Source organism: Excalfactoria chinensis, chromosome 3 (assembly GCF_039878825.1).
Source record: "Excalfactoria chinensis isolate bCotChi1 chromosome 3, bCotChi1.hap2, whole genome shotgun sequence".
Classification (NCBI taxonomy): domain Eukaryota; kingdom Metazoa; phylum Chordata; class Aves; order Galliformes; family Phasianidae; genus Excalfactoria; species Excalfactoria chinensis.
In genome coordinates, this window is record NC_092827.1 from 5,057,914 (window position 1) to 5,071,960 (window position 14,047).

General features: G+C 50.2%; 1 protein-coding gene across 2 annotated transcripts; it reads right to left on the reverse strand.

Moving 5' to 3' along the window:
- Positions 1–87: 87 nt before the first annotated feature.
- On the reverse strand, positions 88–13,528 carry DRC1 (dynein regulatory complex subunit 1). Of its 2 annotated transcripts, XM_072332645.1 has the most exons (17): positions 13,337–13,528; positions 11,310–11,403; positions 10,669–10,781; positions 9,128–9,311; positions 8,390–8,527; positions 7,660–7,746; positions 7,292–7,414; positions 4,677–4,816; positions 4,209–4,343; positions 3,849–4,078; positions 3,293–3,453; positions 3,014–3,103; positions 2,299–2,385; positions 1,494–1,684; positions 960–1,103; positions 442–543; positions 88–261 (listed from the first exon to the last, which is right to left on the reverse strand). In XM_072332645.1, exons 1-17 carry the CDS (start codon positions 13,507–13,509, stop codon positions 258–260), a joined length of 2,196 nt encoding a protein of 731 aa, XP_072188746.1. In that variant the 5' UTR covers positions 13,510–13,528; the 3' UTR covers positions 88–257. The 2 variants fall into 2 exon arrangements, with proteins under 2 accessions (XP_072188746.1, XP_072188747.1); XM_072332646.1 differs by lacking the exon at positions 4,209–4,343.
- Between the last annotated feature and the right edge of the window lie 519 nt (positions 13,529–14,047).

Sequence of the window (14,047 nt, forward strand, 5' to 3'; positions counted from 1 at the left end):
GGTTTGGACAATGCCACATGTCTGCTGCTCCCCAGTATCTTCAAAGGGAAGAAGAGTGCTACTTGGAGGCTACACACGCTGCTGGCTCAAGTTTGGGAGAGGTTTATTAGGCTCTGACAGCAAGTCCTGGCTTCAGACGCAGCTTCTGCCTGTGGCAGAGAAAAGCTGAGCCCTGGATCTATGCATTCATTGTGGTTCTCCAGGACAGGGCAGGTTCAGGTCCATCTGCTGCACAGGAGGGGAGAGCAGCATGCTGTTTACCTGTGATGAAAGGCATCTTGAGCCTGACAGGGACAGTATTTAGGTCTGTGGGTACACAGTGGGGACAGCTGTGATCTAGTGCTAACCCCCCTCTTCCACTGGGATCACATTGCAGGTACAACACTCTTGGCCTAAGCACCCCTGTCCCCAGGCTGCAGGTCAGGAGGACACCACACTCACCTGGAATTGATGAACTGCTCTAGCATCAGGCTTAGCTCTGAATTCTGCTGCTGTAGGACAGCTGCTTCAGCAATCATGTTGGCCCTCCGCTTGAGGATGTTGCTGTGTAAAGAGGGCAGAGAATTAACCTGGCCCCAGGGACAGGCAGGGTGCTGCCAGGAGGTCTCTGGGGTTTAAGACACCTTTGTGAAACCCATCTGCAGGGATATGGGGAGGTGGGCAACCTCCTGAGGCACTGCTGGGTGTCACTGGTGCTGTGCATCACTCTGCTGGTCCCCAGCAGACACAGACCCAGTGCCAGCCCCAAGCACAAGCAGCCTGGCATACTATCCCTTGTCACCCTGGGCCCAGCACCTCTCAGTCATCTACAGGACATTGCAGAGGTCCCTGCTGAGCACCCACCCATGTGAGCAGTGGTAGCCAGGTTGGCAGACCCCTTTCCCAGCCAGTGTGCAGGGTCATCCTCCCAGCCAAGTCATCAGCCTACTTTGTCCCCACCATCACTGCCAGGTACTCACTAATATTCCTCCAGTGCCGCTGCCAGAGCATCCCACAGCTTCAGTGTTGGCTCTGGGATAACATGTGCCAAGGCTTCCCAGTATTCCCCATCCTTAGAGCTGTCCCGTACCTGCAGCACTTCCTTTGGAGGACTGTCCTCCTCCCTGAGAGACAGAGAACAAAGTCTCATAGCTCTCAGCTGCAGAGAGCTGTCATCGTTGTCACACAAATGAACACAACCCTGAAATGAATGGAACCTGCCTTCCTCATGCCTTTGTTTCCTTCTCCAGGCTGCTGTACATCTCCTGCCTGGTTGTACCCAGCCAACCCTCACTTCAACAACGAGGCTTGAAGCTGTCATGGATCTCCTTCCCTGGTGGGATCATCCCCACCCCCACTGCAACCTCATGAAGTGGCTCACAGAACAGACAGAGCAATACAGTATCCCCCAGCCCTGCCCACACACACCCCCAAAGCCCCTTGTCCTGTTGCCTCAACCCTGTCTGGCTCTCTCCCTCCAAATGACAGCAGTTCTGTTTTGCCCTTAGTCTCACCTCACTTTGTGAAAATCCCGCACAAAAGCTTTCAGGATCTTTAGGACGTCATCAGCATGGATGTACACAGATGGAAGGGAGCCCAAAGGTCCCTGAGAGGATTGGAGCTCATCACTCTGGGCACTGGATTCACCATCTGCTCTGTCCTCACTCAGGTCTGTGATATCTTCTCCACCTGGGCTTCCCTGGCTCTGGAAGGAAGGTTAGCAAGCTGGGCATGGTGCCCTCCCACCAAATCCCCTCCCCAAGAGCCACCTTGCTCCCAAGAGTTTCCAAGCACCTGCAGCCTCATCCACTGGCAAATTCAGGCAGCTCAGACATGAATGGATGTGCAAGAGGCCCTGTTCAGCCATGGCAGAAGATGACTGCAATCCATCAACCTAATTTTTACCAACAGACTGCGCTTGCAGCTACCATAAAATGGGTCAGAGATGTTCTCCAGCTTGTAGGTCAATTAGCACTGCTTTGCTAAGTCCCTGGGTACATAATCACTAATACAAAGGACCTTGTTTAAATGTCCTGTTGAGATCAACCCAGTTCCACCTCCTCTAGTGAATGACCTCATAGCCAAGGTCCTGGCCTGTCCCAAGCCCTTTCTGGGTTGGGGCCAGGCACTGGCCTTGATTTCCCCACAAGCCTTATGGGTTTTGTCCCAAGATGTGTGGCCATAGAGCAGCCCTGGCACTGTTCATAGTGTTATTATATTGCCCCCTGCCCCATTTCTGCCTTCCCTTTATGTTCAGGAGATGTTCTCCTCCCCCTTCCACGTAAGCCCTGCTCTGCTGGGCTCTCCAGGCAGTCCTACCTGGCTGAGAGCTCCTTCACTGGCTTTGTACTTCAAGAAGAAATCCATCAGCTGGTACAGGTCATTCTCACTGTCAATCTCAAGGGCCTGGGTAGCAAAAGAACATGGTTAGCATCACTGAGACAACGCAGGAGTGGGAGCTAAAGAAACAACAAACATTTTACAGGAGGAAAGGGCGCTCCTCTGTCTATGGTTACGCAGCGTCTGAGCAGGAGTGAGTGGTAAGAAGGTGGTCTGCATGTGACAGGTGGAGGTGTCTGTGGATGGGGGGCTTTGAGAACTGATCAGAGGAGCCCTGGGGCTTTTAATTCAGCAGCAGGATGGCCTTGAGACAAGAAGCACCTGGCAACAGTGCATCATGCCCTCCCACAATGCTCCTATCCCCTTATGCCACAAAGTTCCACAGCTGGATCTTCCTCAGGCTTCTCAGTCCTATGGCACACAGACAGTTGGCAACAGCCCTTCTCCTCTCCGATGGCCATTCTTGGGTTTTGTACCCTCTCTATGAATCACAGTTTGTTCTTCTGGCCACCCTTCACACCTCAGGTTCTCCAGACCTTTCTCCAGCTTCCTGCTCCAGACTTTCCTACTTGGTTCCCAGTTTCCAGGAGGAGAGAGGTCAAACATAGAGGCAGTTCCCCAGCAGTGGCCTGACCAGTTCAGAGCAAAAGCTCAGACTATCATGACGCTGCTGATGGACCAACAGACAACTCACCGAAAAGATGGAGTCCAGCCTCAAGAGGGTGCATTCATGCTTTCCCAGTGCACGCAGAGGCCCCAGCAGCTTTCTCTCAATGAGAAAACCCTTGGCAGACACAAAGAGAAAAGGCAGCACAGAAACAGTGAGCATCTCCATTCATGCCCAGAACCCAGCACCCTGCAGCCAACTTGTGCCATGCTACGGCTGTGCCACCCTTCAAGGGCAGTCTGTGCAGGGAAGGTTGGCAGCAGCAGGGCAGCATGAGGATATTCCTCCTACTGCATCATCACGCACCGACTCATCGCTCACAAGCTCCAGGATCCTCTTTGCAGTCTTCTTGGATATATTTTGCAGAGGAGTGGTTGTATCTCCAGCCTTTGCTATGTTTTCTTTCTGGCCTTCTCCACTGCCCACTTCTTCCTTCTCTTTCTTTTCCTGTGCCCCACTGGTGCTCTCTGATACACAGAAAAAAGGTGAGAAAAAAAAGTCTTTATGCTTTGGCTGTACTCCCCAGCTCAGTACTAGTAATATTACTGCAGCAGTCACCTGGGAAATCACAGTTATTCCTGGTGACCTGGAAATTATGCCAAAAGGACCAGGATGCAAGCTGGCTCTGGGTCAGCTCATCTGGAGCTGGGAGCAATGGGCACAGCTCAGTGTAAAGATCCCCAAGGTGGCTTGGAATGAGCCAGCTCAGAGCAGGCACATACCAGAACCTGACTGAACTCACAAAGTCAGTCAGATCCCTTTGCAGTGACAAAGGCAGGAGAGACTGTGGGGGCTCTCAAGGAGGAAGATGAGGGTTACCCAGTGCCACAGAGGTGACAAGAGCACTGAGGCTGTGTCCCACCTGTCAGGACCTCTGCAGCCAACTTGGTTGCCATCTTCTTTGCCTTGTAATGCCTGAAGGGGCCAACGTTGTTGAGGAACCAGTAATGAGGCTCTTCCCAGGGCAGTCCCAGTTGCTGGGTGTGAATGATGCGATCTGCATCGAGAGCTTTCCGCATTAACCCTTTGGCTTCCTCCTCATTCATAAGCCAGACCTTCGTAAACTTGTCAGCATCAATGGCTGCAAAGTGCCTGTGTAGAGAAAGAAAGCCCATGGAAGCAGCCTTTGTGTCCATAAATGAGTCAGCCCCCCTCCTTATCTCATTCAGATGCTCTGGAGCCTCATCACAGATGGACATCCAGGCCTCCACACACAGCCCACCTCATCTTCCTCTGCACATCCTTGCATTGTCCGGTGATGCGCTCGCAGTCAGCTGCAAGGCTCTGGTTCTCCTCTCTGAACTGCTTCTCTTGTTTGACCAGTTTTGTTCTCAGATTACTAAGTAAGCTGTGGAGCCTGGAGAGGGATAGCAAAGGTGGGGATTCCCAAAGAGGCACCTTAGGGCAAATCTCACATGTATGAAGGCTTTGGGAGTTGGAGCTACCCATCTGCTAGGGACCAGCACCGAGACTTGACTGAATCCCACCTAGTTGGCACAGTTTAGTCAATGCCAGATTATTTAAACTGTTCTAGGGATGGTGCTGCCCTGGGCTAAATCCCACCCTTGCCCAGGGATGGGTCAGGTCAGAGCTCAATCCTGTGCTAGTGATGGTTTCCACAAAAACAAATGGCATGTTGGGAGATGGCAGCAGATAAGGCAGAGCCCACTTTCCAGGAATGGTTTTTTACCGGTTGAGCTTCCTCTTTTGTTGTGACCTGATGATGGTGTTCTCCTCATCCTGCTTCCTAAGCACCTGAAGGTTGTATTCCAGCTTCTCCTGGTTCATCAAATAGACAGTTTTCATATGCTGGAGCTGCCTCTCCAGGTTCTGTCAATTCAGAAAACATGGAAAGAAGCTGTGCCGTAAGCAAAGGACACACAGAAGCCTGACTATACTGATCCTGTAACTCCCAACCCAGCTGCCCAGGCACATTTCTCCCAGTTAACCCCTCCTGCCTGGCCCATGAGATGGAGGTGTTGGTTGTCCATGAGCACAATTTGCAAGGCCATCTCTGGGGAAGGAAAAAGGGAATGAAGTTGTACCTGACTTACACTCATTGGGACACTTAGCTCTTGGTCTTCACCTTTAGCTCCTGGCTAAGTTCCTGTTTCAGAGACACCTCAGGACAGTGGTATCAATGATCAAGCAAACCAGTACTTCCAACTTCTCTTTTCTTATTCTCCCTTAACTGGAAGGGTAATGTCTGGGCTATAAAGAACTACACACATGCAGTAATGAAGAGAACCACGAGGACATTTTGCTCACCTCTCTATCCCACAGAGGGAACAGCATCACCAAGCAAGACCCAGCAGATGTTGATTTTTGCTATTCCTAACACCCTGCATCAAAGCACAGCTGTTGCTGATAACCACTGAGCAAGTCCTTGCACTTTTAGCTCTCTTGGCTTGAAATCTCAAAGCTAAATCTGAATGCTAATGTAAATCTTCCCTATCCAAACTCAAAACTGTGACTCTTTCTTGCATCTAATATGGACACAGAGAAGTCATTCTCCTCCCTCCATCATACAAGATTGTGAGAATTTATTTACAGGGCTCCTCTCAAACAAAATCTCTTCCCCGATCTAAACAGCCCCAATCTCTCAACCTTTTATTACATGGCATTCATCTACTTGCTCTTTTCCATGCTGTCTGTGTTATTCCCTGGTGTGTTACCAAACCTGAATGAAGACATGTACGTACAAAGTAGAGAGGAATAGTTATCTCTCCTGCTTTATGTATGACTCTTTTGAAAGCACAGATAAACAGAGCAGGTGCATTTTCACAACACCACCACAGTGCCATTTGTGAACCTTGATCTCCAGGGTGTTGTTGCCTCCCACCCTAAATAGCTCAGAACCATTTGTGAACGTTACACAATCTCTACCAGCCCGAGTTATCAATATGAAGTTGAAGAAGTCACAGAATCTGGACTGTCCCCTTGGACTTGCTCTTTGAAGTGGACAGGGACCTTGTGACAGCAATGTTTCACCTGCTGTTTGTGTTGCAAAACCTTCCAGACACTGCTCCTAGCTTGTATTTCCCCAGGCCTCCTAGGAAAACATCATGTGGGACTGCCCTAGTTTTGGCTGAGACAGAGTGCATTTTCTTTGTAGTGTCTGGCATGGTGCCGTGTTATGGATTTAGAAGGAAAAGAATTCCGATAACACACTGATGTTGTTATTGTTGCAGAGCAGTGCTTATACAGAGCCAAGGACTTTTCTGCTGCTCATTGCTGCACACATGGCCAGTGAGGAGAATAGGGGTTCACAACGTGCTGGAAGGGAACAGAATCAGGACAGCCGACCCAAAATCATTGAAGGGATATCCCATACCAGATGGCATCATGCTTAGCAATAAAAGTGGAGGGGATAAGGGAGTAGTGAGCAACTGCACTGTGCACCACTTGCTTTGTATGTTCTTTATTATTATTATTTTCCCTTCTTTTTCTGTTCTATTAAACTGTCTTTATGCCAATCACAAGTTTCACCTTTTTCTGATACTTTCCCCCACCCCACTGAGGGGAAGTGAGTGAACAGCTGTGTGGTGCTGAGCTGCCTGCTGGGTGAAACCACAATAAGCAATGAGCCTTACTAAAGTCAAATGCAAGTCCATTTGTACCATGCAGCATGGGAAACAACAAATAACAACAAGCAGGGAAGGTGTCAGCTGTGGTTGTGTCCTCTGCTGAGCCAAGGAAGCTGAAGTGGACTTCCCTGGAGGCATTCAAGGCCAGGCTGGATGTGGCTCTGAGCAGTTTGGTTTGGTGGTTGGCAACCATGCACGTAGCAGGGGGGCTGAAACTGGACGATCATTGTGGTTCTTTTCAGTCCAGGCCATCTTATGATTCTATGACTTTATGGATATTAGAGAAATCATGAGCTCAGGGCTAGATGTCAGAGGCAAAAACTCAAACCTCCTAGGCCACGGACCCTTGCAAGGGAGGCAGTTAGTTTGATCTGAAATGATCTGGTGTCAAAACACTCACACTATTTGATCATCCTACCAAACTTGACCTCTGAAGAAGCAAAACCCTCAAAACTGCCAGCTGCTTCATAGATCCTAGAGCTGCTACAGACCGCTTAGAAGCCAAGGGCACACTGATACTGTGCTGTGGATCCCACTGAGAGGAGAAACTAAAAGCTCCATCATGCTGTTGGAGCTGGATCATGCATGCTGAAGAGCTGAGGTGATCAGACACCAGATGCAGCTTTCACACCATCCAGCTGCCTTCCGGAGCAATGAACAAACCAGGGTGGTCTGCTCAACTGTCACACCACATGGCACACACCAGCCCTTTCTGTACCTGCACATCATTCTCCAGATGAATCTTCATGCTGTTATACTCCTCCTCATCCTGCAGTCGCAGCTGATTCAGCTCTTTCTCATACTCCTCTATCTTCCTCACACGGGCATGTAGGTATTCCAGCTAAGGGCAAAAGAATATCATCCATCAGTGGTGACAGCTTCCTCCCATGATCACAGCTCCCTCAGCCAGCACTAAGCAAGGTCATGCATGGATAATTCCCTGGCAGAGCAGGCTGAAAAACCTGCCCCTCTGCCCATCATATACCTAAGCAACCTGCCGCCATCATGCACACTTGTCTTCCAAGGCAACTCGTGCTGGAGAGCAGCACCAGTCCTGACAGTTTATAAATCTCATGGGGACTTTACCTCTTTTGTGTTGAGGGCTTGGATGGCCTCCTCCCACTTCTTCCTGTTGTTGTCCAGCAGCTCTCGCCGTTCGTGCTCAAAAGTTTTCTGCCAGGGAGACAGAGCCCTTTACCATCATGTTGGCATCTCAATTTGCCAGCCTCATTCTAGTCCACATCAGGAGAAGACTGACAGCTGCTCCTGTCTGATGAACATACACACAGGCCTGATGTCTCCTCTCACTGGCAGAGATCTAACACTGTGAGCCCACTGGGATGGCTGTAAGCCACCCTGACCCACGAGGGGTGCTTTTGGTGGCAGCTCTGTGAATTCACTGGAAATCATTGTCTGATGTTGAACCTTCGCTCAACAACACATACAAGCTTGATCTGTGACCTTCCATGCTCTGCAGAAGGTAAGACTTATGACCAACAAGGCTCCTTCTTGGCTTTTAGCAAAACAATTAACCAACCATGAAGGAGCAATAGCTTTCAAATGTTACCATGTTACTCTGTGCTGAACCAAAGTCACCCACAGCATTGTATAAAGCAGCCCCTCAGCACCCAGCATCATTCAGTGCTCTTGCTTGGCCAGATTTGAGCTTCATTCACCAAGGCATCAGCTCTCTGCTCTGGAGAGTAATCAACCCAGCTGGTGGAAAGAGGCTGAGGCCTTTTGGCAACAGATATGGAAAAGGGAACAGCTGCAGTCTTTCTTCCTGAACTCTACCTCTACTGAATGAACTGGCTACCTCAATCTGATGAATGTTGTGACGGTAAGTTTTTAACATCATCCTGATCTGTTCCTCCATTCTCTCCAAAAGCAGGTGGATGTCATCTGACTGCTTCTTAATGGTTTGCACGTATTGCTCATCTTTGTTTTTCAGCTCCTGGAAGAGGACAGCAGATGCTGAAATCAGAGAGAATGTTTTACTAGGGGATAACAGGGAATGTAGGACCTAGATGCTGCCTTTTCCAAAGGAGAAGAGGTGACAAGGACAAAAGGCCAGCAAGTCATGAGGTATTTAGGAGGAAAGGTGGGAGGAGAGACATCACCACCAAAGGTCGGTCACAGATGTTGAGAAGATGGAGTGGAAGGGGACACATCTGCAGGCAGGCCACCCCTGCTCCTGAGGGCCAAGGAACCTGCTCTGGAGAAGACTCGCTTCCCTCTAGGAAAACAATCGCCTTCTCAACCTATTTATATTATATTACTGTGCAGTCTGGAACCTTCCAGTTTGACACACAGCTAACTGGTGTCCCGTACACCTGTCCCTGTACACCAAACAGTGCCAAGGCACTGTCGACACTGCATCATTTGCATTGCAGCTCCTGGCACATTTGGCCTGGACCAACTAACACTGCATGCATCCCAGCTGTGTGCTGGGGCCTCGGTGGACCAGAGGAATGGCTGTTGCTTTAGAACAGCATCCTCCAAAGCTTGAAAACTTCAGTCCTCCCTGGTTACCTCTGCATGGCCCCCACGCTACCTGCTGCAGTTCACCAATGAGCTTGTTCTTCTCCTCCAGAAGCTGCGTGCACAGCTGCTGCTGTTGGTTCAGCAGCTGCCACAGATCCTGAGGGATTGTCATGTCTTTGGCCAAGGCCCACTTCGAGGTGATCTCCTCAAACTTCTCAGTACTGGACTTGGCTTCATTCTCCAGCTTCTCTACCCTGTGGGCAGTAGAAGAAGGTAAACCATTGCAGGGCAACAAGTGGTTCAGTGGCCTACACCACATACAAAGCCATAGGAACATTCACCTGAATAACTTAGCTTGAAAAGTGGCATCAAGATATCAACGAGGCAGCAGGTGGGAGGTGACGCAACTCCCAGCTACACAGCCCAACCCCGGAGCATAAAAGGGAGTACTTTCCCTTTGTAATATGCAGCTGGATTGAGTTTCTCCCACACACATTCCACCACTGCGTCTCTGAAACCTTCTTTATGGGCTGTTTATGGGCACAGCATCCAGCTCCTTATAGATAGGCTCACTAGAAAAAATTCTGAGCAAGGAACCGATGCCTTGCTCCAGCCAGCCTCCCACAGACTGTTCCTACAGTGCCCTCCAAAGGCAACTAAGAGAAAGAACTCGGTGTTTCTTAGCTGATCTCTGCATGCAAGGCTGAAACTGCCAGACGCTTGGAGATCCCTCTGGTGGAACAGGACAGGTTGGCCAAGGCAGCCACAGAGAGACTGGAGAATAACTGAGGCTGGAAGAGCCTCAGGAAAACATCGGGTCCTGGTTAATGTAGAATTAACCAGGCAGAGCAGATAGTGCAGGGCCTCATTCAGGCAAGTGCTGAGTTTCTCCAAGGAGGAATATCCCTACATCACCATAGGCTCCCAAGCTAGCATCTAACCACCCTTACCATGAAGACATTTATATCCACTTTCTCACATCAGCACAGCCTCACATTTTTCTCAATCCTCATACGCAACTGGTGTGCCTGGTGTGGGTGGCCCTGCACCTACTCATGCTTTAGCTAATAACTACACTCACTGCTAAAAACAGAGGGTAACCTCTGAAACAGATAATTTACCAAGTCACTGGTTGGCTTGTTCTCCATCACAGCATCACCTCCAGTCTCAGGAGAGCTGCTTAGCCAGTCAGAAGCGAGGACAGCTGTATGAACAAGGAGACCACAAGTATGTGGTACAGCCTCATGGGGAGAAGTTGAGAACCAACTGTATTTCTCCCAGGCTGGAAACAAAGCTGTGATGAATCTGGAGAAGTCAGGCAACCAGAGTGCCTGGAGTACAGTAGTACCACCTGAGGAAGTCACCAGCCTTAGCATAACATGCTCTGTAAAGATCCATCTGTGGCAGGTGGGACCTGGGAGCTCTTGGTGTGCCTAAATTTTCCTTTGGAAATTAATTGCAGTGCAACCCTAACTTTTAAGTGTATGTGGATGATCAGAGTTAGGATGGTTTGCATGTAATGCAGCCATCTTGGGAAGTGCTCAGAGAGCTGCACAAACATCTGTGTCTTTCCTTTCCAGCAGAGCAAACCCATGCCACAGTCTCTCTTACCTCTGTAGCTTCAACTCTGCCTGTTCTGCTCTCCTCTGTGTTTCCCTCAAGTCAGCAGCCACCTGAATATCTGTCACCATCCGTATGCCTTCAAAGAGCAGCTTGGCCAGCTTCTGTGAAGGAGATGGTACACATACCTGTAAACTTCATCTCTGGAGGGAGGAATACTGGGAGCTCTCATTGTGCTGTCAAGGCTTCAGATCATATCCCCACACTGAGAAGCCTATGTAGACCCATAAGCTCTATCTTCTCATGCTCTAGCAGGGTTTGATGAGCACTGGGAAGACCTCAGTGCACCCATGAATTCTCCTTCACTTGGAGAGCCCTGAAGGCCAGCAGCACAAAGAGGAACTGGCCTGTGCTCAGTGCACATTTCTGTTTTGCTTCCCCTATATTTGGACAGTGGGATTTGAGTCTGGATGCACAGCTCCAGTCCCAGATTCTTCCAATCCACGGGCATTTTGCTACAAGGAAATCTTGTCTTCAATCTGTGGCCCATGAGTCTCCTCCCACTTGGTCCTACAGAGCTTCAGCCACTCAGTCCTTTCTCCTAAGGGCTGCTGGGTGACACTGAGTACGGCATGAAGCCAAATGCCTACAGGTTAAGGATCCAAGAGGACCTTCCTATCTTACTGTCATACCTGCCGGCTTTCCTCCACCTGCTTGAGGCTGTTTCTCTCCTCTTCCACATTCTCAGCCTCCTCCTTTGGTTCCTCATCTTCTCCAAGGGCTTGCCTGGGCCAGAAAGGGAAAATAGACAGAATCTTTTGCACTTCTATCTTCCTAAAGTTGAGAGTTCGCCTTGCAAGGCTTGTGACTCCATCCCAGCACAGATGGAACAATTCAGCAGCCTCATTGTGCCCCGAGAAATGCAGAAAAGAGGCAGGAAAGGATTGGGCCAACATCCCTGGTCCTGGTCCCAGGGCTCGTGTGGGGCAGGGGATGCTCCAGGAACTGATGCCAGCTCCATGCAGGAGGTCCCCTGTCATGGTTTTGGAGGAGACTTCTGCATAGAACGAATGTATTGGATTACATATACATTCACTGATATTGATAACATGAACATGAGTATGAGCCCAAGAATTAATATTACCTCGGCTGTTGAAAAGCGTATGATAATCTGAGAGTACAGCCTGTACACTGGATTGAACATCGTGGTGTCTGTTAAATTAGCTATTCCATCTGGAATGTAAGTACCAACATTTAAATTATACCACATTGCATATAAGTACCAGGCAGGTGTCTCCATCACTGCCCTGATTAGGTTATATACATACAGAATTCCACAACAAGAAAGCACAATTGGACAATACATTGAGAAGATCATAATTGCTTTCAATCCCCTAAACAGAGCAACTGGAATGAAGAGTGGGTTCATAGCTGGTAGTAGCTAGCAGGCCCTGTGAAAGTCAGAGCTAACTAGCTGTGCTCTGAGAGAGCAAGAAATCCCTTTGTTTTCTTTACAAAAGCAAGATAGTAATGCTCAGAGTGAGCAGCTAGCTCAGACTGTTGACAGTTCGCCTGGAATTTCAAGGTCAAGTTCTCAGTGAGCAGCTATGAACAGATAACACTCCTGTAACAAAGCTTCTTAGAGAGCAAAAAGAGAGTTGTTCTGAAAGCTAAAAAAGCAGTAGATCTAATCAGTATGCCTGCGTCCTCCACCAAGAAAATGTAATCGGGTTATCTAGATTTACCTGTGATAGAGGCTGCTGCCCCTAGAAGGAGGGGAATGGACAAAAACAGTGGCAGCAGTCTAAGGAGAAAACTTATTTTACTAAATACGATATTGGAATACAAGATAACACAATATGATACAATATAATTGTGACTACTAAATTGAACAAGACAGAGAGAGAGAGATAGAGAGAAAAAGAGTCCCCAAGAACCAGGGGGCCTACTGTGATCTCTAGGCGACAGGCTGGAATGTTGCTGATAGAGGGAGACGACAGGGCCGGAGTGCTCTGAGAGATAGATAGAGCGAAAGAAGGATGTTCCAGCCTGGGAGCGAGATTATATATGTGTCCTCCTCCAGTGATTCGTCTCTGGCCACTGGGATATGTAGTTCTCCTCCATGAGCTGAGTACTTGGGATGCTGCCATTCCACAGAACTGGAGCATGAACCTTCCACACTTCCACATACCCTCTGTTACACTTCCACATACCCTCTGTTACACTTCTGTATGCCATTAACAACTACACTTTCTTATACCACCAAAACAGTTTGCCACTATTTGTACCCTCAGTGAACGATTCATACTGCACATGATGTCATGATGCAGAATACTGACAGCAACAGCACAAAACCATGACATCCCCGACAGTGTGTTGCTGCTGGCAGTGGTAGGCTCAGGAGGGGCTATCAGTTTGGGGTGAACAGGAACTGCTCTGAGACTGTGTGCACCAATCCTTGAGCCTGTTTGGGGAAGAGGAGGTCATCCAGAATGGTGGGTTCCAAGGGGAAGGCGCTGCATTGGTGCTGGCTGGGGGCTGCCAGCACAGTGCTGATGGGATGGGGGACAGGCCCGGCCCGTGGGGGTGTGGGAGCAAGGCAGCAAAGACAGCAAGGGCCGGGATGGGAGGGCAGAAGGCCGGGGATCAGCAGGGCTCGGGGTGCGCGGCTGCCGTGAGGCAGAAGAACAGGCCGCGCAATGGCCGCCCCGCTTCTCACCGGCGTTGGGCCTCGAGGCGGGCGGCGATGCGGCGGCGGCGAGCGGCGATCCGCTCCTCGGGGCCCGGTTCGTCCGGCTCCGGCTCTGAGTTCGGGTTCGCGGGTGTTTCAGGGGCCGATACCGGCTCCCCCCACCGCGGCCCCACCGACCTCTCGCCCGCTTCGCGGCTCATGCGAAAACGCGTTGCCTGGCAACACACCTACTACGCACGCGCAGCGGCACGGCGCCCCAGCTGAGGCGTCGCGTAGTTGCGTAGCAACAAGGATGCGGCGCATGCGCGGTAACGGCGGCCTGGACGCTTTGCGGTTCTGCGCCGTCAGACAACGGCACGTCCGTCCGTGCTTCCCGCCAGAGGTCGCTGCTGCGCATGCGCAGTAGAGCCAAGGGCGAGGAGGAAGGGAGGTACCTCAGGGTTGAGGCTGTGGGCAGCGATGGAAGCGCTCAGTCAGTGTGAAGGACAGAGGGGTGCAGGAAGGACGGACATTGCTCAGGAAGGAGATTTGTAAATCTCTTAACGGAAAGAGGAAGGCTACGGAGAATCTCGTGTTTATTGTTTATTTTAATCTCGTGTTTATGGGATGAGGTTCAACAAGACCAAATGCCGAGTCCTGCACTTCGGCCACAACAACCCCAGGCAGCGCTATAGGCTTGGGACGGAGTGGCTGGAGGACTGTGTGGAGGAAATGGACCTGGGGGAACTGATTGATGCT

What these genes read in the sequence shown, in the direction of transcription:
- DRC1 (XM_072332645.1), bottom strand. Translation starts at nt 13,509, where the DNA reads ATGAGCCGCGAAGCGGGCGAGAGGTCGGTGGGGCCGCGGTGGGGGGAG. An exon ending in ACAACATTCATCAGATTGAG is followed by an intron (nt 7,747 to 8,389) that starts GTAGCCAGTTCA and finishes TCTCCCTGGCAG; the next exon opens with AAAACTTTTGAGCACGAACG. An exon ending in ATCTGGAGAATGATGTGCAG is followed by an intron (nt 4,817 to 7,291) that starts GTACAGAAAGGG and finishes CTGAATTGACAG; the next exon opens with AACCTGGAGAGGCAGCTCCA.